A 24517-nucleotide genomic window follows, 5' to 3' on the forward strand; every position below is an offset into this window, starting at 1 on the left:
ATACATGTCTGACAGTCACCACAGCGCAAATCATCCGGGCGCAGGTAAATTCCCTACGGTGCTTGACACCTGTACACCCAGGATCTTTTTCTCCACTCACTGCAATGTAGCTTTGCGAGGCTCTGTGTTTTGTTACCAAACCCTTTTTTTCACATTTAATTTTTATCATACCAAAAGCTTTATTTTCTCTTTTCTTCTAATGCTGATAGGCAGTGGTTGGCACCACAATAAAACCTTATATATGAATATGATATATGCCTCTTGTGAAAAATATCACTTTTACAGCCCAATGTCATCAAAATGAAAACAGATGAATGTCTTTTGGCAGCAGATTAGAATTCTACACACAAAGTACCAAGAAGCCAAATATCAAATGATGTGGCAGTTTGCCTGCAGAATTATGGCCATTTAAACAGCAGATTTTATGCAACTTGGCACTTTTTCAGTGATGACTCCCTACGTTTTAGATGGCACAGAAGCCAAGCAGACTAAGCTGAAATCACTGGGGTCCTAAAAGTTGAAGATATTGGCCGTCATAAAACACAGCAGACAAATAAACAGCAAACAAAAGGATATGCTGTTCAGGGACAATGATTTTCAAGATTCGATTATAAAAATACTGTCAAAGCTTTTTACTTCATTCTTCCAAAATTAATTTACTAAAGAGCAAACCTCAAGATTAGATAGAATGTGCCATCAATCATGCTTCTAATGGTTCCATAATATGTTAAATCTGACACGAAAGGGGCAGCCGTGAGTTCAATTTGAATATATTTTCAAAGACCGCAACAGCTGACCTCCAAGGAAACCAAGACAAATAGTCCATTAGAGCAGAGTCGGACAGGAGCCTTAAAATATGACCAAAATTGAAAACAAATAAAGGCATTTAAATAGCAAGACCTGCTACTTCTTTCCAAATGCAAACAATGCCATGTTTCATCTGATAGCCAAACCAATTTAACAGCCTGACAAGAGCAGATTTGAGATGTTCATCACAGCTGGATAAAAGAAAGCTGTTTATCATCATTTAACCCCTTAAGAGGTTTTTTTTTTGCATTCATTCCTTTTATTCGGACAGCAATTTTCAATCACTATGGTAACAGCATATACTGTTTGAAAGCATTAAAACTCATGGTTCTATCTGCATAACCTATTTTAGCATGTCATTACTTTAGCGACAACAGTTCCTTATTTTGTAATATGTGGGTGGTAAAACGAATATGGGGGGACCTCAGCTGCTCTGCATTTTTGAAATCCAAATACTACAAGAAAAAAGGTAATGTCAGTATCCTGCGCACCAAATGCATAATAGTTTCTCATCCTAAAAATGTGCTAACTCGGAGAAACGTTGATAGAATGTTCATTGTTTACTTAGAATTTCTCTGGAGAAATTATCATTCTTGTTCATTTCAAATTATCATGTGTCCTTATCACAAATTATAAGAAAAGACTCATGGCGGGGCATCTTTGCCAGGGGCACAAAAGATTCAACCAATATTGTGGAACATGGTTTTTAGAGAAATATTGTTTTTATTAGAAAAATGTAAGACTTCCATTGCATCATTACTCAAGCACACTGCTTTACACATGTTGGACAAAAACACTTGGCATTATTCAACTAATTAAAAAAAGATTTGATGAAATACCTTCTCTCTCACTACAGGGTTTTTACCCGACCACTTTAGAAACCGCTACTCAAGACTCAAGGTCACCCTGCTTGTCTGTGCACTGAAACCCATAACATCCTGGTGGAAACATGAGCTAACCCCCTCCTCAGGGAATGGCTAACACAAGCCAAATATTTGCTCTTCTCCTGCCAGGGGCTCAGTTGCCTCTAGACATTAGCGAGATGGACCTCCCCCATAAACTGTGGGCATTCTTTTCACTTTTTTTAATGCATTCAGGAAACATCAATACAGGGAAACTTCAGAGATTAATCATGACAACAACTGAGGCACATGTGAAGCAATCAATTACAGAGCTGTACCTGTAAGAGGTGCTTCCGTCAAATAGGTCAAAGGTTTTGATTCAGAAACTCATACTTATATGTACATAAATAATGGCCGCACACTTGTATAAGCTGCTTAAAATGACTGAAAAAACAACTAGAAACTAAAACTAGAAACATACTGCTATACAAACTGCATATGATAATTTGTTTTTTAAAATAATTTTAATAATATTGCATTCCCTGTTAAAGCATTCCTTTAAGTGCCAAAACAGACATTTTATTCACATTCACAATACAGGAGATGTAAAATGCACTTATGGTAATAAGATATAACGGTAATATAATCTACTAGAAACACCGTTTGACCTGGTGTGTACAGCTTGTCAACATTTTCCTGTCAATAATTTTTTTCTAATTCAAATGTACAGCTTAAAGTGTTCTTTCAACCTTGTGAAAGACAATTTGTTAAGAATGAAAAAATAGCTACTCAGTAGAAAACTGAAAAACAATCAAGCTTACTTCTATTCCTGGAAAGTGTAAAACAGAAGCTTACGCCACAGAGTTGTGTCCTCCGCGCACTTTCACTGTGAGAGGCCCCCGTGTCTGTCTGAATCTACTCTGTCTGACACTCTGATATGGTGGCATTACTTGACAGACAGTACTGCAGTGCGATAAACTGAACCATGTGTATGTGTGGATTATAGACAGGGAAAAACCAAGAAAAAGGCTTGGATACATGGAATGGACTGTGAGTTCAAAGCAAGCAAGGGATTGTAGCTTAGGACATCAAGCTTAGGATAAGAAACAGACACAGTTTAGGTGAGCGCAACAATGAACAGAAAACAGAACTGTGCAAACAAACAGGCGGCATCTAACTACTCAGCTCCACTTAAACCATTTCTAGCAAGTACTTCCCAGTTCCTTTTTTTACCAATCAAAATCAATTTACGATTATTGGCCCTTTTGTGCATCAGTTAAAATAACATAGAATCCATGTATTGTATAATAAGCTTAAAAATGCACAATTGCTAATGCTACTTACTGTTTTCTTGCCTGTTTAGTTCACTGGTCTGAGATCAGTGTCATTGAGGCTCCATTGCACATGAGTAAGAAGTGCCCTAAATTCTGATGCTAAGGGCAGAAAAATAGCAGGCTTTTGAACAGCACACAATACACTAATACTAGATTACTGCCTTCTCATGAACCCTCCCATTACCTCATTAAGGCATTCATGCATCATTCTGCAGGATGACATCTTAGAGATACAACAATATGTTTGCAGAGTAAATTTCAGGTACATGTTAGTTATGCAATTTATCAAAATGTAATCCTCAGTGGGGTGAGGCTCAAATTTGGCGATTAAGCTAAAAAACAGTAAAGAGTCGGTTTCCCAGCTGAACCATAAATACTGAGAACTGGAGGAACACTAAATTGGTCCAATCAGGAGAATGATTAGTTGAATTAGGCAGTTAATTGTCTGAAAGGAATAAACCCAGCTTTCTTGGACCGGAGAAGCATTCATTTGTTGGTAGCACAGATGTGCTTTTGAGTTTAGTATTTTTATGTAATAGCAAAGTAAAAATGTCATTTTGCAGTGCCATCAGTGTTTTGCCATTTACCGATGTAATTAGTAATTCCAAGTACAAAGAGCTAGACAACAGCTTTCAGTGCAAGACAAAAACAAATTCCGTATTGATAGTATCGTTAATGTAAGTGCTCAAAATACTGAACAATTTTAGACCATGTTATTAAGTCGGCAAGTCACATCTGAACACATTTTAATGTAATACTGAAAACATTTTGAAAACTGATGTCCTCGTATAACTGCATTGTGAGCTGTGCGGCAAAAATAGATCCTTCATAAGCACTGTGCTTAAAATAGACGAACACACCTAGGTATGCAAGCTCATTTGCAGTGAGGAATAAATACAATGGCGCTTTTGTACAGGTAAATAGCCGTGACCTGACACCTGTCGTGTTTTGTTACACAAAATAAAACTTGTTTGGCCAGATGAAAGAAAGTGAAAAATCCGACCCTTAATTTCCCTCACGACGGAAAGAAAAGGCACGTGATAGCCAGGGGCGACAGTGCCGCTGGATTTTCACATTTTCTCCCAGCCGTGAGTCTTTTGGGTTCGACGCGACCTGAAGCACTGCGGTTCTATGGCCCGGACCGCGCAGAGGAGAAATACTGACTGGCATGGCTGCTGCAGGCAGCGAGCCTTGAGGTGGGAAACTGTAAGCTAAAAAAGCAGTAGATAGATATATATGCAGTATATATGTATATACTAATATTGCATACAAAGGAAGAGAACAGACTACTGGAACTGAAACCTTTTGGTGATCTTTTGGTGACAAAGCTAGAATGTTTTTGAATGAATCAGCAGTTTCCTTCTCTATAATCAAAACAATATCTGACACCCTATACTGTCGTAACCTGATAATTATGCGGGATATAAAAGATTGTTTCTTTAGGAGACAGACGGTAAGGTATTAAAACTGAACCCTTGGAATTATCCAGAGAAAAAGACATTCAAAGACATATGGAAGGCCACATTACCATTACAACAGTTGTCCCAGATTTCAAGGACCCATGGATTCAAAACACAAAACCATCAAAACAGAACTGCCGGTCCTTAACTGCAACAGTGCACTGTTTTATATGCTTTATTATAATATAATATACTGCACATGTGCAAAATACAGGTTTGTCGGAATTCACGAAACATACTGCTACAGTTCTAAAAGTTCAAACAGTAAAATGGGATTACATAGTAAATGAAGGTAATGTCATTATGGGTCCTCAACTCCGTAAGTGGTTTCTGACTTTTGCAGAATACCAGGGCAAGGTAAGAGCCTCAATCCTTAAACGAGAGTGCTGCAGACTATAGCAGGGTTTCTGGGAGGAAATTACTCTTTGATGTGGCTTTGGCTAAATTAGCAGGCATAACCCTGTCTGGCGATACGCTAATATCCTGTGGACCTGTGTGTGTCTACACTGATATGTTTAGCATGCAGTAAGAAAAACATGTTGATGTAAGCCTTTTTGTGCAAAAGCTGACCAGAACAGAGCACTAACATTTGTAATGGAAAAGCCCAAAAGGAATTGATTGCTGCCCTGCAAAATCTTCAAAGGTAATCTTCAGATCTCTCACATGAATCACATGACAACGGCTCATTTTCTTCTTTCACTCGACATTTTGGCCGCAGAGACAGTATACCCACTACCTTCACACACTGACCCAAAGCCTTCACTTCTAATCCATTCTACCTCCCAGTTAACCCAAGGACCTCCAGCCCACGACGCCAACTCAATGAGGTACACAGGCGCCACAAACAAGGAAGCATAAGATCACACCTGCACCAAATAGCCCAGTATCGAATGACTTTGCTGACATTTCGGGCCTGAATCTGGTCTCTATGGGGTTTGTGCTGGGCACCTATTTGCAGGTGAGATGTGAACCTGAGAGTTGCCAGATGCGAGCCGTGCTGGCTCCGTGAGCTCTTCCACATCACAGTGCTGCGGAAGTCACTGTGGTGTAGGAGAGGTGTTCAGACCTGGCATATTTTGCAAACTCAAGTTGCCAAGCCAGGGAAAATCTGCACTGTTGCTCAACTCTATTCACGGCTATTAACACAAGGCAGTTACAATGGTGAGACACCAAAGAAACTTCATGTTAATTTAGCGGTCTTTCCGTTGTCTTTGTCAGCGATTAAAACTAAAGAATGTTTATTTTCTAAGAAGCCCTGAAGGACTGCATGCACTTGCCCCGCGGTTCTGCTTTCTGTTAATTTAAAAATGGATAACTTGTGTTGTTAGTTTCGTAAAAAGCATGTTTGCTTAATTTTGTAAGTGCTTTAAGGCAGTCTATTGAATTATCTGCTTCTTTATTACTGAGGAAATGTTAACAGTGTTGATAATAAGTCCACACACTCTTAAAACCATTGAAGCAAGTTTCAACACAATGCCTGCTCCAACCTTTAAACATAAAAATAACTCAAAGTCCTACCCTGTAAACAATGAACCTAACTGCAAAGTTCCAACCAGTTATAATACAACATTGGAGGTATATACATATATGACATGAATGTTCATGGTCTGGAAAAGACAACTAGCTCTCCCGAAAGTCAGGAATTTTTAAAAGCAGTCTGGGCTCAGATCTGCGCACTGAATTCCAGAGACAGGTGACAGGAGGCACTTACCCGTGAGAAATCGCAGCCTGCACAATCCTCAGTCTCTCAACCCTGCCACCAACTTCACAAAATCCAAAAAGTCAGACAAGGAAAACAAATCAAAGTGGCACAGGGGTAGATGGGTCTGCTTTTCCCCCAGACAGTGTGTCTGAAGAAGAGGTAAAGACACCACGGGGTGAAAACACACGCCGGCTCTTCACAGGGCTCTCTCTCTCTCTCTCTCTCTCTCTCTCAACGTCAGCCTGGCAACTCATTCAAAGCGCTCCTCCCCCTCTCCTTCCCACCTCCCTCCTCCCCCCATCCAGACCCCAGGTGCCCCTCTCTTCCTCACCCTTTGCCTGTTCCAGCACGTGGGGCTCCTTATCTGATCTTGTGCGAATGCAGGCAATAGATAGATGGACCCCCATCCCACTGTTGAACAGCACAGATTTTAGGAGCATTTTACACTCGCCCCTGTGGCTAATAGCTATGAGTGTGAATCTGTTCAGTTTTTTTTGCTAAATCCCACTTAGTGTGCAAACTACATCTTCCTGGGATTAACAAAAATGGGCGATTCACTCCAATCCCAAAAACGTTTTGCCTGATTTCAGACACACACCAACCAACTGCACACATATAACAGCAGATTTCCTGAACCCTTTAAAATGTTAAGTGAGCATATACACCAATAAATACCAGTTCTTCTCCAAACATTCTTCAGCGATGGCCCATCGGATCCTACTCGGTTTCTTGTTTTCACATGATTAATTTGTCCCAAAATGATTTGTTCCCAAATTGAATTGCTTGCTAAGCAGGAAATCTTTTATTTTTTGTCCTTAACTTAAAATGGTGAATTTGAAGTGCTAATGTTTGCATCCAGGACAGCATTATGGTCTTGAGAGCTGTGTAAATGAACACAATTCCTAAATGCTAGGACAAATGTGTTTTACCAGTGAAATTGATGTCCATTTTCACCACTGTGGCATAATAGAAATACAAAACGGCGATATCATATTCTCTGCTACCGAGACCAGCAGTTGACATACTTATCAGCCTCTTATTTGCCAAGCAGGGCAATAAAACAGCAGGCTCCAATAGGACTGCCCTCTAGTGGCTCTAAGAGGCAACTTAGCAAGGCAAACCATGACAGAATACAATAACTCTGAATTACTTGCCACTAGACCTTAGTACATGCTGATTTAACCCTCCTATTATGTTAAGAGCTTATGACCACTTTTATCTTTGGAGTGAAATTGCAAAATAAATATTTTGACACTTTGTGTGTCGCCTTCTTATTGTCTCCGAAATTACTAGCCTTTTATCCATAAATATGAGTAATCAGTGAGAAACATCTCATTTTAGAGCCTGAGGTATAGGAAGTGAAAGTTTGGCACCTGTATGGGATAATAGGACGGTTAAGCACTCTGTTTTCTCAATACATCACTGTCACATGAAAATGGTCTGTTTAAAAAAAATAATAATTCTGTCTACCAAGTCCCGCATTACTAAAACTAAGAATTTGCAGCGGTCATGGTCATGCAGAAAAACAGGCCGACAAAACTAATTACAACACAAAACAAAACCCTTCAACAGCACTGATTTTCAACCTATTTTGTGTAGTTCGACAAAGATGATAACAACATCACATTTAACTAAAACGTTAAATTGTTGATGGAACCCGCTATTGTATTGACTACAATTTGTTCCCTAAATGTAAGTAAAGCATATGTCAATGGAAATATTATAACAGCATTCCATATGGCGAATCCAAGCAACCTCATTGGAAATATTATAACAGCATTCCATATGGCGAATCCAAGCAACCTCATTGGAGAGCTATGCAGAATGAAGGTATTATTTAAGAACAATCTGAGCCATAATCGGTGCCACTGGTGACATTGGATACCAAGATCCCAGTGTGTAATGAAACCACATTTATTCCTTAAACCTCACTGACCATTTTCAATCTGAAGGTGGCAGTTACACATGAAAATGCTTTTCAGTAAATATGAGTAACCTGTATTTATAAAGGTCAACCTGACGTTTGAACTCTTTAAACAGTTAACCCTGACAGCATTAAGCAGCACAGGTCTCTCCTTGGAGACTGACAGAAATAACAAACAAAAGATGGCTTCATTAATATCTATAAATATTTAAAGATTTATTTTAAATGGACTGCTACATCTGATGGATATCAGGTTTTGTAGAATAATAAATGAGCCATATTTGAAAAATAGAATAGCTCAGTTAACAGCAGACATAAGATGAATTGCATGCCACAAGAGATTACGGATCCTTTCTTTCCATGAAAGACCGAAAGCCTTCCAGCAGTATCTCAGAAACTGTTATGAAGACTCCTGATGAACAATATTAACCCACCCATTGTGCACCTCATCCAGCCTGTTAAAACAAAGGTCTTTACACTTCAGTTTCAACAGACAGCTTACTGCTGACCCCTGCTGGTTTCCCCGCACTGTGTGATCCCCAGTGAACCCATCAAAGAAAGCAGACAAGCAACTGAGCCATTACTGAAAGTATGTTATACTTGAAAGAACACATTCGCAACGGATGGTATGATGAGAAAAAAGTTTACGAAATATTGGGCTACATCACTAATTAGTTTTGTGTGAGGAAATTCAGTCGACCTGCTTTGCTGTGACATCTGTGATAGAAATTCTTTTTTTTTTTTTTTTGCAAGTATTTACATTACATTTTATTGAGCAGATGCCTTTATCCAAAGTGACATACAAAAAGTGCAAAGTGAACTGCTGCAACATGCCCCGACTATGGATAAGAGCGAATGCTAAATAAAACTGAATAAGTGCATGGTACACGTGGAATATACAACATTACATTGACAGTTATTGTGCCTGATGCATTTATAATGGGGGGGGGGGTGCATGTTGGAACACAGCGTCCATTACATTAAATTATCCATTTCTTCCGAGACACTTATTACATATTCATGTTGCCATATGCGGTTAGTACAGACAAAATATAGACAATTTCCAAAGGACAATAATCGGATGAAATATCTAAATGGTAAAACATGATTCACTAACCTTTCACTTGCATTGAAACAAAGCATTTTTCCAGTCTGTTTTCCGACATTTTGGACACTGCTTTAAACGTGCCCCCGAGCTGTTTCAACTTGCAATACAATACAATACAATAGTCGGGACGTGTTGCAACAGTTTCACTCCCACTACGTTCAACTGAACTGTAATCACCAGGAATGTCCTACAACTGTACCGATGGTCTATAATTAAGGCATGCATCTTCTTTCTGGATTAAAAGTATTTGTACTTTTACTTGTACTCTAATGTGTGTATATATTTTTTAATTAAGTGAAAACCTATAAGTGTTTAGTGGTTCTCCGCCCTCCCCTACTAGATGTAATGTCCATGGCTGCACAACTGATTCTTAGTGAATTGTAGTTATCCAACATGTTCTGTAGTTTGTTCTAATGATATGCACTTTTGGTATGTCACTTTGGATAAAAGCATCTGCTTAATAAAATGTTGATGAGTGATGGTGTGGACAATTCCTTCCGTTTATATTTAATTAATGTGAACTCTGCCCATTATTCCTTCAAACTGGGCCATGCAGGATGCTGCCTCTTCAGGAGGGACCCAGTCTTCAACTTCCAAAGTTCTCCTTTGAGTCTTTATTCTGTTTTTCCCCATGGGCTCGCCCAGACTGGACCTGGCCACACAAGGACTTCAAACGAAAATGACAAGTGTGCGCAGTGTCTTAATGACCATCGGCAGGGCTCGGACAAAACCCTTTCATTTCTGTGATGAATAAACAGCAGGGTGAAAGGGCTTCACCCACGTGTCACCTGATTTAATGTGACTCAGCTTATAATGAGAGGCAATTCCCTTTGAGTAGCCCAATATTTATACCTGTTTAATGGTTCAGGTCAGGCATCTGAAATTACATTAGGAGATCATTTTTTACTTTACCTTCACGACTGTCCAACTATTTTATCAGTTACTCTTGGAGCGCACAGAATTATCGATGGATTCATTCCTACCATAGATACATTCACAGAGAGCGTTCATGTGGTAATATCACCGAGAGAGACATGCTTCCATAAGCAATGACACAATGACACAATAGCATGACAACGGAAAACAGCACTGGAGTATCTGGTGTATCTGTACATCAACCCTATTTTCACTTGGTCAGTACTACAGGTCTGTTATATTCTGGCAGAGAGAAAAACATGGCTCATTCATTTTACAATGAAGTCTGCAAATCCTTTTCCCTGTCTTTATTTCTCACCTTCTACCACTCTTCCCTCATATCATGTATTTAAGATGGTAGCATATGTTGTGCTTTTATACGGATTCTATAGCAGTTTGAACAATTCTTTGTATTATGGACAGTTCAGCTTGAGATAAGCCCGAGGGAAATGAATTAATGCTTTATTAACATGGTAATTGCTGGTCTGGAAATGCTGTTAGTTTGTATACTCACAGGAACTCTGCAGCACAAACAGGAACTCTGCAGTATTCACAGGTAGTTGGTCATGTCCGTGACCTCAGGGAAGGACGGCCTACTCGCTATTGAAGGTAGAGAGAGCCTTGCAGCATTGAACACGTTGCCACCCTGGAGAGACACAAGAGCCAAGAGATGACAAACCTTCCCACCATTGACAACATTATTTTACACACAGCTATGTACAAACAAAAGTTTGGGACCAGCATGGTAATTAGTGATCAATGTTACTATGTTTGTGCTAGCATTGATACCACTACCCTATGTCTGAACTGGCCCTTTACATGGAGGGGTGAGAAAGGCAGTACATGCTCTCTGTCCAGGGGTTGAAAATAGATTTACTCATTTCTTTAGTCATCTGTTTTGTGTTTACAAAACCCTGACACTATTATTTTGATTCCACTACACTGCAACTAGTGAATGTGATTCTGTTCTATTACCTTCTCACACCACAGGAAGGATTTGGTCAACAGATGAAGAGATATCAGAACAGAAAGACAAGTCCCTCAAGAAAAACCCAACAAAAATATGGAATCACAGGCTCAGAGATGAACTGAGATCATGAAGATTACAGTGAAAATCTAAGCCAGTCTTGTCATTCTTTGAAAAATCACTCAATAAATCACCCCTTTGGAATACCTGAATCCTTCAAAATTTCAAAAGCATCCAGTTTAAAATGAAGCGAAATTCAGTAAATATCCTTTCTGGATATTTCCTTACTTTTCCTTACTGAAAGGCTTTTTTCTCCGTCCCTGTGGGTGGAAGGGTGGTCTGCTGTTGGTTTTGGGAAGCACTGTTGATGCTATTATTAGCTTTTAAAGCTTTTTTAAAGCTTTTAGCTCAGGAAATTATGTGGAATGAAACTGAAGGATACAGGAAACTGCATTTTTCAAGAATTCAGAATCATCAAAAATATTTTGTGTCATGTGCCTCAGCAATATATTATTTATTTTAGTTTTTTTTAGGTTTTTTTTATGGTCGCCCCTCTCCATGGTACATTGTGTGCGAGATACCCAATAAAAATAGTGCAAAATGTGCTATGACTTGAAATATATCATCTTAAAAACACAAATGACTGATATTCACATATTGCTTGCATCATTTATTACGCCATTTTAAATCACCAATGGTACTGATTGTCAGGACTCAGGACAGAGGAACCAATAGCAGACTCGAAAGGGGCAGGCTTTATTAACAGATGGACGATCAAACACGTAATCCAAAAACAGGCGATTGTCATTATCCAGGCAGACAAGTACATGTGGGGCAGGCAGAGTGTAATTGTAAAACAGGCAAGACAGAGTTCAAAAACAGAGTTCAAAAACCAAGAAGACAGACCAAACCAGCAAAGGTACAAAATCGAAATCCAAAAAACACAGTGAGTCAGAAAACTGGGAGAGACGAACTAGCACTGAACAAACAAAGTAGACGTGTCACACAAAACTGTGTTCAACGTATATTAGCAATAGTATCCAGACACTGGAAATAATCCTAGAGTTTTGCAGAAGATTAACAATATGAGCCCATAAGATGGAGGTTAATGGCGATGCTGGAAGCCGGCTGGCAGAGGCCCCAACATGATTCCCGAAAAACTGACACAGTCAATCCCCAGCGCCTTCACACCAGTGGATAAGTCCGCCTTTTAACATTCCATATTAATGTGCCATGAACTGAAGATAGCATGTCCCCCTGGCCTCTTCACCCACGTAATTAGGGAAGTGGCCAAACCACATTAGCAGGCCACAGAGACTGTAGCTACACTGTTGACGTTCCACTGGTGTCCAATGCAGATTTCCACACATTTGTGCGCCGTGAATCATGGTTCTGCTTATACTGACAGGATGATAGAAAGCACAGATATGATTTCTGTATCCCCCCTGGAGATGACACCCGTACCTGGCCATAGTTAGTGAGAATGATGGATCAGTAGGCCATGACAGAGACCAGTTCAGAATCCTGTGGACTTATGTGATCTGATAAATATTGATTAATAGTTAATTCATTGACAGCCATTGGCACAACTGTTGTCCTTATGTTGACAAATGCCAATAACTACCTGGATTGTGAAATGTCAGCTCAATACACTCATATCCTACAAACGAATTTGGCCATTTAAAACGGGGAAGCGGTTTCATATATTTGTTTGTACATAAAACCAAAATGACTCTAAATAAGCACGCAGCTACAATTATTTGGCGAGTGAAGTGGAGGAGGGTGGAGAGAAAGATAATGAGACGCACCCAGAAATAACTCGTGAAGACAGCCAGGGGAGGGAATGCCTTGAAGTTAAATGAAACCCATCCAAGGAAATAAATTATTAATTACATGCCATTAACAATCCGCATCAATGATAATAACAACCTGTCTGTCCTTGCGTTTCAGTGAATGCGTACGTTACACATCGTAACGTAATAACTCGTGTATTCGCGCACAAAAACCAGAATGAAAGCGTTTACCACGTTAAAATCAGATTTGGATCGTAATCCGTATGCCGGTCGAATGTTGGGACGTGTGATTTCCTGTTCAAACGGGATTAAGGACGAAGTCTCAACTGGGTGTGCAGTATCGAAGTTCTGCTGTCAACGTCGTTACGGAGACAGACGCAATAGCGGGGTAAGATGCTTCTGGTGGCATGATGTAGTCTACAATACAATACGTTTTTGTATGTCATTTAATATGTTATGACAGTTTTTGTAGTAAAATAAACATGTTCAGTCAAATTTGATGCGCGGGTTATTAAACTGAACAATGGGAGATTGCGGCATTTGTCGATATGGCTTGCACAGGAGGCGAGGGCATGAAATGGGCCGTGGCTTCGTGTGTCCTGTGTACGCCACAGGGCGATAAGAGACAACAGACGTTAGCCTAGCCTATTGTACAGAGTAAAGGCAATATCGCGTTTTGTACGAAACACTAGTGGAAAACATTTGCATGGGCAACTTCTCAGTGCTCGGGTAATAATGTGGCACACGTAGGCTGTATTACCATCCATCTCTTGCCCCTCAGCATTGAAAGAGAAACAAAACACATCTCGTACGTGATGGGTGAGGTGCAAATCAAGGGAAATATCCCGAAATCGATGGCAATGAATGAAGCTACATTATACTTCAGCGTCCTGTAGCCTATAGCTAATGATCGGAGCAACGCGCATTTGTTTTTTAAATTCTTAACATATATTGATTCTACTTGAGTAATTTCAAAATTTCATTTGTCGTCATGGTGCTCGGGTTTATCATTCTTAGGAGAGCAGTCTATGACAAATATCCGATTGCTATAGCTATCACTCTAGAACACCGTTTTGACGTGTATGGGAGGCTATCCTAAAACAAACTAACAAAAAAAATCCTGTTTACAAGGGTCTCAGCAGGGCGATGTGTCATCATCACGACATAGCCGATTGTTCGTTTCTCCGTTTATGTGGCCAAGCAGTAGCTAACAATGCACACTAGACAGCCTGTTGTTATTGGCGTGGTAACATTACATTTCAGTTCTGCCACTTCTGGAAAATACATGTACAATCCACGATTTCTTTATTTACAAACCTTTGTAGGCGTGTAGCGTCTATCGAACCCTTATCATCCCAAATTCTCAGGAATTGCAGCCTGAGTCTAAACTCCTTATTGGTTTTTTATAGTCACATATTAATGAAGAATGATGAAATACGGATTAAGTGAATGGATATTTGACTTCTGAAATTAGTACTATTACAATTCAGTGTTGTTACCCAGCAGAAGTGCTGTCATGGTAACCTCAATGACAGGTACCCCTCAAAGACTCAAACCTTGCAATGTAGGGCTTCATTATATTGTAGGCCTACCAACACAAACTTTACAAATAAAAAAATATTATTTTATAGTCTTAATACACATTGTTTGGAGAATGAGGTGTGTAATTGTTTGCTCAAAAGTTTAAATTCCTTTATGGGAATAAAGTGCTACAGTTTGTAGTTCTAAAACATACAACCTATTTTGATTTCCCCTCCTCTGTTGTTCACTTAGCTACTGAATAGTAATAGTGATATTAATTCACGCATCCAGAGGAAAGCAATAAATATTATTGGGGCAATTCTAGCATTATGGGTGTGAGATTTGGACACAAAATGACAAGCATAATCCCTCTGAAAAATTACTCTATTTACATGATAACCAAATGTTAATGTATATTGTCATTGCAACCACTAATAAAATTAAGTTAGAAAATATTTCAGAAATAACTTTCATTATGGATGTTGAAAAAAGACAGGTATTTTAAGGGGACTCATTCACTTTCAAATATTGTGAATTTTAAAGTCTAATGCAGAAAGTTATGATATCCATGTAATGTAGGAGGCTTGGCTGAAAATTTTGAAAATATTTGTATTTTTTTCTTGATTTTTATGAGGACATACCAGCATTATCAATGTGACAGCATTGCATTATGGATGTGACTCATCTGAAATCCACATTGCTTCCCAAACAAATTTTATTTTAACACATTTGTTGTCATCTGAAATAGTTCTGAATGTCAGTTTTCACATTTAGAAAACTATTTTAAATGGTTTTCAAGATGGCCACCAAATACCATTGATTTCAATGACACATTAATCAATTTCTAAGCATTTTACTGTTGTTAGCCTACATTTAATCAGATTAATGGTCACATAATCGACTATTTGGGACATTTTTAAGAAGTAATCACAAAGGAACAGTGGACATTCTATCAACGTTTCTCTGAGTTAGCACGTTTTTAGAATTGCATTATGCAGTTGGTTTTCTGGACCTGACATTACCTTATTTCGTGTGAATTTCCAAAATGCAGAGAAGGCAAGGTCCCCCCACATTTTGCCACCCACCCAGTTTTATCGTTTTCAAACAATTTATTGTGTGTGTGTGAATGGGTGAATGAGAAGCATCAATTGTAAAGCGCTCTGGATAAAGGCTCTATATAAATGCAGACATTTACATAGACCAAATAAACAACTTGTTAATTACTATGTGATACCAGCATACACATTGGCCCCCAGCACCGAGTTTGAAAACCACTGATTTACACCAATCATTGCATTGCATACCTATGTATTGTGAAGTTTGTTGTGAATGCCGAAATGTGTGTGAAAGGTCTTTGTTGCGTGTTTCAGGAAACATCATCAGTGGCCTGACTCCATCTTTCAGCCACCCCAGATAAGTATGTGCCCATATCCTGGGGTTAGTCATGCCACAAGCACACAGTGTCTGCACCCTGCTGGGGTGGGTTCCCCGAAAGCGTATTTAAATGCATCTTACGGTTGATCATAAAATAACGTGGGTTTGCCGAACACATTCATAAAGAAAGTATCCCTTTATGAGCTTGGAACGATCAAGATCACTTGTTCACAGTGAGAGCCTCTTTAAGATATTAATATTTAAGATACCGTTCCAGCAGCACACACAGTATGCGTGCACTGTCTATTCATGGTGACAGTATAACCACAGCCTACAATCGCCTAAAACGTGTAGTGGCCTCATTCTTCTTCATGGAGCCTATATTAAGAGTAAATGTAATATCAATATATAATTTTTTAATATGAATATTTTATCTGAATATGATTTGGAATAACAGTGTATCAAATCAAATTGGACATGATTAAATAACAGCAGCAGTTCTGCAAACAGGTTTAAATGCCTTGTTAATGAGAGACATCAAAGGAGAATGGCCAGACTAATCAAACCTGACAGGAAGGTGACAGTAAAGCAAATAGCCACACATTACAACAGTGGTATGCATCTCTGAACATGCAATGCGTGTGGATAGGCTACAGCAGTATAAGTCTTGAAAATAAGACTAATAAATACCTATTATTTATATGATAGAAGTGATAAAGCTGTGTTTATTGGCTTGAGCAGTGCTGGGGCCATTTTGGGACTCTGAAAGGCAAAGCCCACTGCTCATAGTTGCTATGGGTTCTAGAGGGTTAAATGATGCATCCTATAGGTCACATTACATAGAATTGATCACCTCATGGTGCTTAGCCCCTTCAACTGCTACTTTCTTTTCCAATATGAAAATGCCATATGACAAAATGTGCACCTTTGCTTTTCTCTGCAGTGATAGTCTATGATTGAGCCACAGCGTCAGGATGCTGGCGCGGAAAGGGCTGTTACCAGACGGGTTTCTGCTGACCCGGCTGGCGGAGGACTCCGCCCAACCCAACCGCTTCCGGGCCAAGTCCCAGCATGCCCGCTTCATCACTAAAGGGGGGTCCTGCAATGTGGCACACAAGAACATCAGGGAACAGGTTGGCATGAATTCCATAATACAGGTGTATCTCAAAAAGTTAAGAATATTACATAAGACCAATAAAAAAAGGATTTATAATACAGAAATGTCGACCTTCTGAAAAGTATGTTCTACTATATATGAAAGTTTCACCTGTATAAATTTGGCACCAAACTATCCAATTCCCACCCAAATTCAGAATGGCCACTCATCTGCAATATTCATGCCCATTAGAGTTCTGGAATTTCCAGGAATTTCTATGAATTTCTACCCTGCAAATATGTGTTAGTTGGGTCAACGTTGGCACACAGTTGGACTGAGATTTTCGCTCACATTGTGAGCCAAAGTTGAGACAATGTTGGAATACCACACCAGAGAACCACCTCGTAATCGTCCTGAACAAACCTTGGCACTCCGGTGGTGCTGTGACGTTTACCCAACCATCACATTTCCATCGTAGCCCAACAGTTACATGACATAGCAGAACATTCAAACTACTGGACGATCTTGAGGAAGTTTAACAGAAAATGTGTATCACATTTGGGTAATAGCTTTGTCTTATATTTTGTGAAATAAATTAACTGCTTCCTTTGATTGGTGTGACGATTCACAAAAAATAAAACCAATTCGTTTTTAATTCATCAGATGTACCTCCTTGATACCAAGAAGTTGCTACCATGAAAGTACAACTCTATGCACTTTTTTCCCTACAATTTAGGCACGATAAAAGGAAGTGCTACCAAAAAATACACACAAAAATATTCAGGTGGTAAAACTGTAAGCCTTCCCATGAAATTATGAACAGGATTCAAGCAAGTTTTAAACATGTCTTAAATGGGCGTAAGGGAGATTTAGTTTGTGCTGCATGTTATTGCATTTGTGCCGACCGGTACGCTGGCCCTCCGCTCTCCTAGGGCAGGTTCCTGCAGGACGTGTTCACCACAATGGTGGACCTCAAGTGGCAGCACTCCCTCCTCATCTTCACATCCGCGTTCATCTGCTCCTGGATCCTCTTCGCCATGGCGTGGTGGCTCCTGGCGTTTGCCCACGGCGATCTGGAGGACCAAGGGCCCGCGGACGGGCCGGGGCGTGTCCCCTGCGTCACGGCCATCCACTCCTTCACCTCTGCCTTCCTGTTCTCCATCGAAGTCCAGGTATGAAGCCTCAGGTGGACTACGCCTGTGAAGTCTCCAGTGAGCTCTTTTACTTCATGCTTTCTTTACCCGATTTGCGTGGTTGTCTATTGATTTATTTTCCTGAAGACTTGTCTTAATATGTCACAAGATTTCCCTGACTGTATTTAAGTTAATAACGACACAGAGTGTACTGTGTAAACCACACCAAGCTGGCTCACAACATTCAGAACTAACTGCCATGTAGGAATGGAAAGTACAGTGGGCTCCAGGATTATTGTCACCCTTGATATATATGGACAAAACCGTGCTGAAAACTTAATACAGTTACAAAAATAATACAGTTATTGACATAAGCTTTATTTACTTTCAATGCTTAAAGTAGTGTGCTTTTTGCCAAATCCAGTGCATAACTAGCGAGTAGTATTTGGCCTACTAATCTCCGTAAAGTTGAGCAGCCACATCTCTCATTTGAGATGTGGCTTGACAAACCTATAGTTGGCTAAAGGACTGAAATACTATGCAAGAAAATAAGGAGAAACAAACTGAATGGCCCCACTCATTGCATGTGCGTAAGGTTTACTCGCAATGTACTTTTTTCCAGTTTTCAGTCACGTGTATTTGGTTAAATGGGCCGTGTCTTGTACACAGTTAACTGCAAATGTTTTGTTATGAAAAAAGACACATAGCTTCTTATTTGGCTGAGAAAGCAGGGTGTATAATACTTAAGTGCTGCTGTACTGTGTTTCAAAGGTAACAATCGGGTTCGGGGGCCGGATGGTCACGGAAGAGTGCCCCCTGGCGATCATGGTGCTCATCATCCAGAACATTCTGGGCCAGATCATTAACGCTGTGATGCTGGGCTGCGTCTTCATGAAGACCGCACAGGCCAACAGGCGCGCCGAGACCCTCATTTTCTCCCGCAACGCCGTCATCGCCCCCCGAAACGGCCGACCTACCTTCATGTTTCGCGTGGGAGATCTGAGGAAGAGCATGATCATTTCAGCAACTGTGCAGCTCCAGGTAAGATGGAGGTGAGGGGGTGGTGGGGGCTGGTTGGGCGGTGCAGGTGAGGGGTGTGGAGGCAGGTTGGGGGGTGCAGGTGAGGGGGTGGTGGAGGCAGGTTGGGCGGTGCAGGTGAGGGTTGTGGAGGCAGGTTGGGGGGTGCAGGTGAGGGGGTGGTGGAGGCAGGTTGGGAGGTGCAGGTGAGGGGTGTGGAGGCAGGTTGGGAGGTGCAGGTGAGGGGTGTGGAGGCAGGTTGGGAGGTGCAGGTGAGGGGTGTGGAGGCAGGTTGGGGGGTGCAGGTGAGGGGGTGGTGGAGGCAGGTTGGGGGGTGCAGGTGAGGGGGTGGAGGCAGGTTGGGGGGTGCAGGTGAGGGGTGTGGAGGCAGGTTGGGAGGTGCAGGTGAGGGGTGTGGAGGCAGGTTGGGAGGTGCAGGTGAGGGGTGTGGAGGCAGGTTGGGAGGTGCAGGTGAGGGGTGTGGAGGCAGGTTGGGAGGTGCAGGTGAGGGGTGTGGAGGCAGGTTGGGGGGTGCAGGTGAGGGGGTGGAGGCAGGTTGGGGGGTGCAGGTGAGGGGTGTGGAGGCAGGTTGGGAGGTGCAGGTGAGGGGTGTGGAGGCAGGTTGGGAGGTGCAGGTGAGGGGTGTGGAGGCAGGTTGGGGGGTGCAGGTGAGGGGGTGGTGGAGGCAGGTTGGGGGGTGCAGGTGAGGGGTGTGGAGGCAGGTTGGGAGGTGCAGGTGAGGGGGTAGTCCAGTCATTGCCTGTGGGTTTATGGGTCATGACCTGGGAACCACCAGCCTTCACTCAACATAGAGAGTCAGGTAGAGCTCCCCCATGTCAGGTCATTCTCCACACAGCAGTGGCCAAGGCAGAGTGACGGTGGCCTGTTTCCGGCAGGTTATTCGCCGTACAGTGACGATAGAGGGCGAGGTCATCCCAATCTGCCAGCTGGACATCCAGGTGGAGAACCCGCTGCGTAGCAACGGGATCTTCCTGGTGTCCCCGCTCATCATCAGCCACACTATCGAGCGGGGCAGCCCCCTGTACGAGATGTCCGCCCAGTCCCTGGCCAACGCTGACCTGGAGATCATCGTCATCCTGGAGGGTGAGGCGAAGCTCCAGCCGTCTATGCTCTCCATGCAATGATAGAGGAAATCAGGCAAATACTTTTTCACAGCACTGTTTCTCTTTGTCTTGATAATTTCTCAGTCATTATAGGCTACGTATTATTTGTCTTGATTATTCAGCAAATTGTTTGTTAATCCAGCAAAATAAATGAAAATTGGTCGAGTGAGGCTGGCCACCCCTCTTGCAGCTCACCAGCCGCCATGCCATTTTAATGTTGCACAATACTACTGAAAAAAAGCATTATACAAAAAATCCACTATATTGATTGATATTTTTATTTTAACATTACATTACATTATTGGCATTTTGGCAGACGCTCTTATCCTGAGTGACATACAGTTGAGTAGACTAAGCAGGAGACAATCCTCCCCTGGAGCAATGCAGGGTTAAGGGCCTTGCTCAACTGCCCAACGGCTGTGCGGATCTTATTGTTGCTACACTGGGATTAGAACCACCGACCTTGTGTCCCAGTCATTTACCTTAACCACTTCGCTACAGACCGCCCCATCAACTAAATGTTAAACAGCTTAATAATCATCCTGAGATGCGTGGGGGGTTGGACCCAAAATGCACAACTCAGAAACAGGGGTATAATAAAGTCCTGTCAGGGCTTTATTCAGGGAATGTCCAGTGAGCGTAGTCAAAAAACAAGCAATATTCATACACATAAAATCCAGCCAAAACCAGTACAGTACCGAGGGAGAAGGCAGTCTCGTAAACGGTACACCATGCAAAAAGTCCAGTAGCCAGGAAAGCTGTCAGCGGGGCAGAAGTACAGGCGGGCGGTAGGCAGGCTCAGGGTCGATGACGGCGCAAGAGTCAAGACCAAAGTCTGCTCCGCGTGGCAAAAGCACAAAGACAGCAGGCAAAGTCGTGGTACAAGCAGGCAATGGTCAACAAAACAGAAGTCAATAATATTTGGTCAATAAACAGGCTTGGATTGTACCGGGTAGACAATGGCTTGACAAAACCGCTAAAGAGGCGCAACCAAACAGGAGGCAACAATTTTGCAAAGACATGACATGAAACTGAGCTTATATGCAGGTGTAGACAATTAGTTTAAGCGCAGCATGAGAATGGAAATCAGGTGTGGAGGATTGACAAGTTAACAAGGTAATTAGTAATCGTTAGTAATAAACCTATCCTGCCCTAGCGTTAGTAAATTAGTAAATTACATGCACAAGAAACGTAAGGTAACATGAACAGAAAGATGATCTAAAGTTAGTAGATTAGTAAGAAGACAAGGGGAATTGAAACAAGGAGAGAGAGAAAGCAGGAATGCAAGGTTTGCAGAAAGACACAAAAAAGTGTATGCTAAACAATGAACAGAACCACATAACATGAAACAAACATAAATCATGACATAACAAGTTCGCAACTGTGACATGAATAAAATACATAATGTGACATGACAAGACTAAAAATAAATAACTAAACATGAAACATAACATGCCAAAAAACATATAAATGTGGTGAGACTAGACTAACATAATACATGACATGACAATAACATAACCAAGACAATAACTAAACATGAAACATGACGTGACAAACATGAAACGTGACGCATCCAATTTAAAGTTATTACAGCTGAACAGGAGTTGAGCTGTATAACCCTGAAAAATGTTCATTTGTTTTGATCAACGATTGTTCTTGATCTCAATGAGATACAAACGTATCTTTGTCCGTGAAGCTGATTGACTGATTGGCTAATTGGCGCGTTGGCAGGTGTGGTGGAAACGACAGGCATCACCATGCAGGCGCGGACCTCTTACACGCACGAAGAGATCCTCTGGGCCCATCGCTTTGTGTCCATTATGGCCGAAGAAGATGGCTGCTACACCGTGGACTACTCCAAATTCGGGAACACCATTCCAGTGCGCATGTCAACTCTCAGCGCCAAGGAGCTGGACCAGAACCAGGGCATTCAGGAGGAGGCCGCCCCAGAGGGAGGGCATCAGGGCTGGGGCCTGGTGCGCGCTGGCAGGGGTGGGTACAGGAGAGGGGGAAGGGCCTCCACCTCCCAGACTTGGTACATCCACCCAGAGAACAAACCGGAGCTGGAGGGGAAGATGAAGGAAGAGAAGAAGAAAACTGTCCGACTGGAGGAGATTGGGAGAGAAACGGAGGGCCCGGCTCAGTGAAGGCCGTTAACCGAGGGGAGGGTTAGAGAAGCAGGGAATGAGTGTGCGTCTTCTTTCTATCTCTTGCGGTGCACTTGCTCTGCGATTTTTCTTTCTAATGGTTTTCCCTTTCCTTTAATTGCTATCATTGTTGTGTTTTCTATTCTTTTTGTGTCTGCAGTGTGATATAGACTGTTCATACTCTTTCCTTATGAAATGTCTTTATTTAAATGCATAAAAAAAAGGTTATTAAAATCCCTACTATGCCACTGTAGAGATTACAGAGACATGGCTTGGGGATGAAGATGGGATGAATATAATATAGAGGGGTATAAACTCATTAGGAAGGACAGATCCAGTAATAGAGGTGGGGGTGTGGCTGTTTATGTAAGAGAAAATCTTGGAAGAGATTCCAGAAATTGTCCAACACATGCCTAGTGAGGATGAATTAAGCTTATTGGGGAAGAAGATGAGGGTCTTAACATTGGAGTGTGTTACCAACCGCCAGCCTCAGACAGTAGTGTGAATACAATGCTCTTTATAAGTACAAAACCAGCTTGCCAGGGAGGCGAGACTATTATCATGGGAGACTTATCCAAATATTAACTGGAATTTGGTGTCCGGACAGGGAAAAAGGAGGAGGAATTTTTGGATGTTATAAATGACCTTTTTTGACACAGTATGTCAGTCAGCCTACAAGAGGGCAATTGATTTTAGATCTGGTAAAATGTAATGATTCAGACAGAATTTGCAGGATAGAGATAATAGAAACAGACTGCAGGACTGAATGAAAAGTGGAGCAGGTTCAAAAGACTTAAAAAAAACAAATAAGGTTAGCCAAAAGGCAATTTGAAAGGCAAGTCTCAAAATGCAATCCCAAATGCTTCTTTCAATCTTGTGGTAGGAAAAGGAAAATTAAAGAGGAGGTTAAGTGCAGTAAGAATAACAAGGGAGAACTGCTGTATAAATAAAGTTAATGCTGATACCTTAAATGGCTACTTTGTTGAGAGTTTTACCGGGGAGGTTACTATTATGCCGGAGAATGTCTTAGCCAGTATTGAGATAGAGGATATAGAGATACTGGAAAGTAATCCAGGAAGACTTCAACAGAATCCAGAAGTGGGCGGAACTCTGGCAAATTAAATTCAATACAACTAAATGTAAAGTTCTACATGTGGGAAATAAAAATGTATTAAACGGACAAAGTGAATCATAGGGTGAGTTTGGTTAGCAGAATGAGAAGGCACAAATGGAAATTGGCAAAGGAGAAATTCTGTACAGATATTAGGAAGTATTCTTTCACGCAGAGTGGTCACTGTGTGGGATAGCTTGCCAGTACACGTAATGGAGGCACTGGAGGTTTTCAAGACCAGGCTTGATACGGTGTTAGATGCTATTTAGCTTTTAGGCAAACTAGGCAGTAGGTACACTTAGGGGTAGGAAAAGGCAAGCATTGCAGGGCTGAATGGCCTGTTCTCACCATTACCTTATGTTACGTATGTGATATTTACATATAGTCTACCTGTTGTGGGTTTTGGTTAAGAGCTTTCCTTTTGTATTGTGGCCAATCACCACCATGTGGGATAAGACATTTTCTGGCTTTTCTGATTGGTGCTTTATTTCCTCAGTTTGTAATCAACCAATTCATGTGGTCAAAGTGCTGATTCTCAGCTTTTATTCAACCGTGATCGTATATATTTTTATACATTTTGGTTTTATGCATTACTTACCGTGTAGTAATTACAGCACTTTTTATACATGTCCCCCATTTCAATGTTGAGACAAAATAACAATGTCAAATAAGAGACATGTTTTGTATTTGGTTGCATATCCTTTGCATGCCATGACTTTCTGAGGTCAACTTCATCAGAGTCTGGATGTTATTTTCAGGTTGTACTACAAGCAATACTAGAACCTCTTGCCTTTGAATGGATCTCTATTGGAATTGGGGGGGGGGGTACAGTATGGAACACACTTGTTAGCTAAATGGTTTTAAGTCATCAAGGGTCCAAGGTATCAAATGACTCTCAAACCTGCCGTTAGTGCCATGCTTTAGCTATTGACCTAGGCTGTTTCGAGGTGATAAACACTAACCCCATCACACCCGTATACAGGCAGCCCATTAAACAAGTTTAAATGAAATAGATGACTATGATCACTATAGCCCCTCTGTCAGTCCGGACTAGACAGACAGCCATCATTGCCCTAGCACATCGATGAGCCTTGGGCGCCCAACACCGTCACCGGTTCGTGGTTTGGAGATGCTCCATCCCA

General features: G+C 41.4%; 1 protein-coding gene across 2 annotated transcripts; it reads left to right on the forward strand.

The window, feature by feature from the left end:
• Positions 1-12973: 12973 nt before the first annotated feature.
• Positions 12974-24050, forward strand: kcnj11l (potassium inwardly rectifying channel subfamily J member 11, like). Of its 2 annotated transcripts, XM_061245409.1 has the most exons (7): positions 12974-13240; positions 15744-15790; positions 16691-16880; positions 17776-18015; positions 18748-19017; positions 19890-20097; positions 21849-24050. In XM_061245409.1, exons 3-7 carry the CDS (start codon positions 16722-16724, stop codon positions 22262-22264), a joined length of 1293 nt encoding a protein of 430 aa, XP_061101393.1. In that variant the 5' UTR covers positions 12974-13240; positions 15744-15790; positions 16691-16721; the 3' UTR covers positions 22265-24050. The 2 variants fall into 2 exon arrangements, with proteins under 2 accessions (XP_061101393.1, XP_061101394.1); XM_061245410.1 differs by lacking the exon at positions 15744-15790.
• Positions 24051-24517: the final 467 nt, after the last annotated feature.

The sequence above is a fragment of the Conger conger genome, chromosome 6 (assembly GCF_963514075.1).
Source record: "Conger conger chromosome 6, fConCon1.1, whole genome shotgun sequence".
Taxonomy (NCBI): domain Eukaryota; kingdom Metazoa; phylum Chordata; class Actinopteri; order Anguilliformes; family Congridae; genus Conger; species Conger conger.

Coding starts and splice junctions, on each gene's coding strand:
- kcnj11l (XM_061245409.1), top strand. CDS start 16,722: ATGCTGGCGCGGAAAGGGCTGTTACCAGACGGGTTTCTGCTGACCCGG. Junction 18,016..18,747: donor TGTTCTCCATCGAAGTCCAG/GTATGAAGCCTC, acceptor TGTGTTTCAAAG/GTAACAATCGGGTTCGGGGG. Junction 20,098..21,848: donor GATCATCGTCATCCTGGAGG/GTGAGGCGAAGC, acceptor GCGCGTTGGCAG/GTGTGGTGGAAACGACAGGC.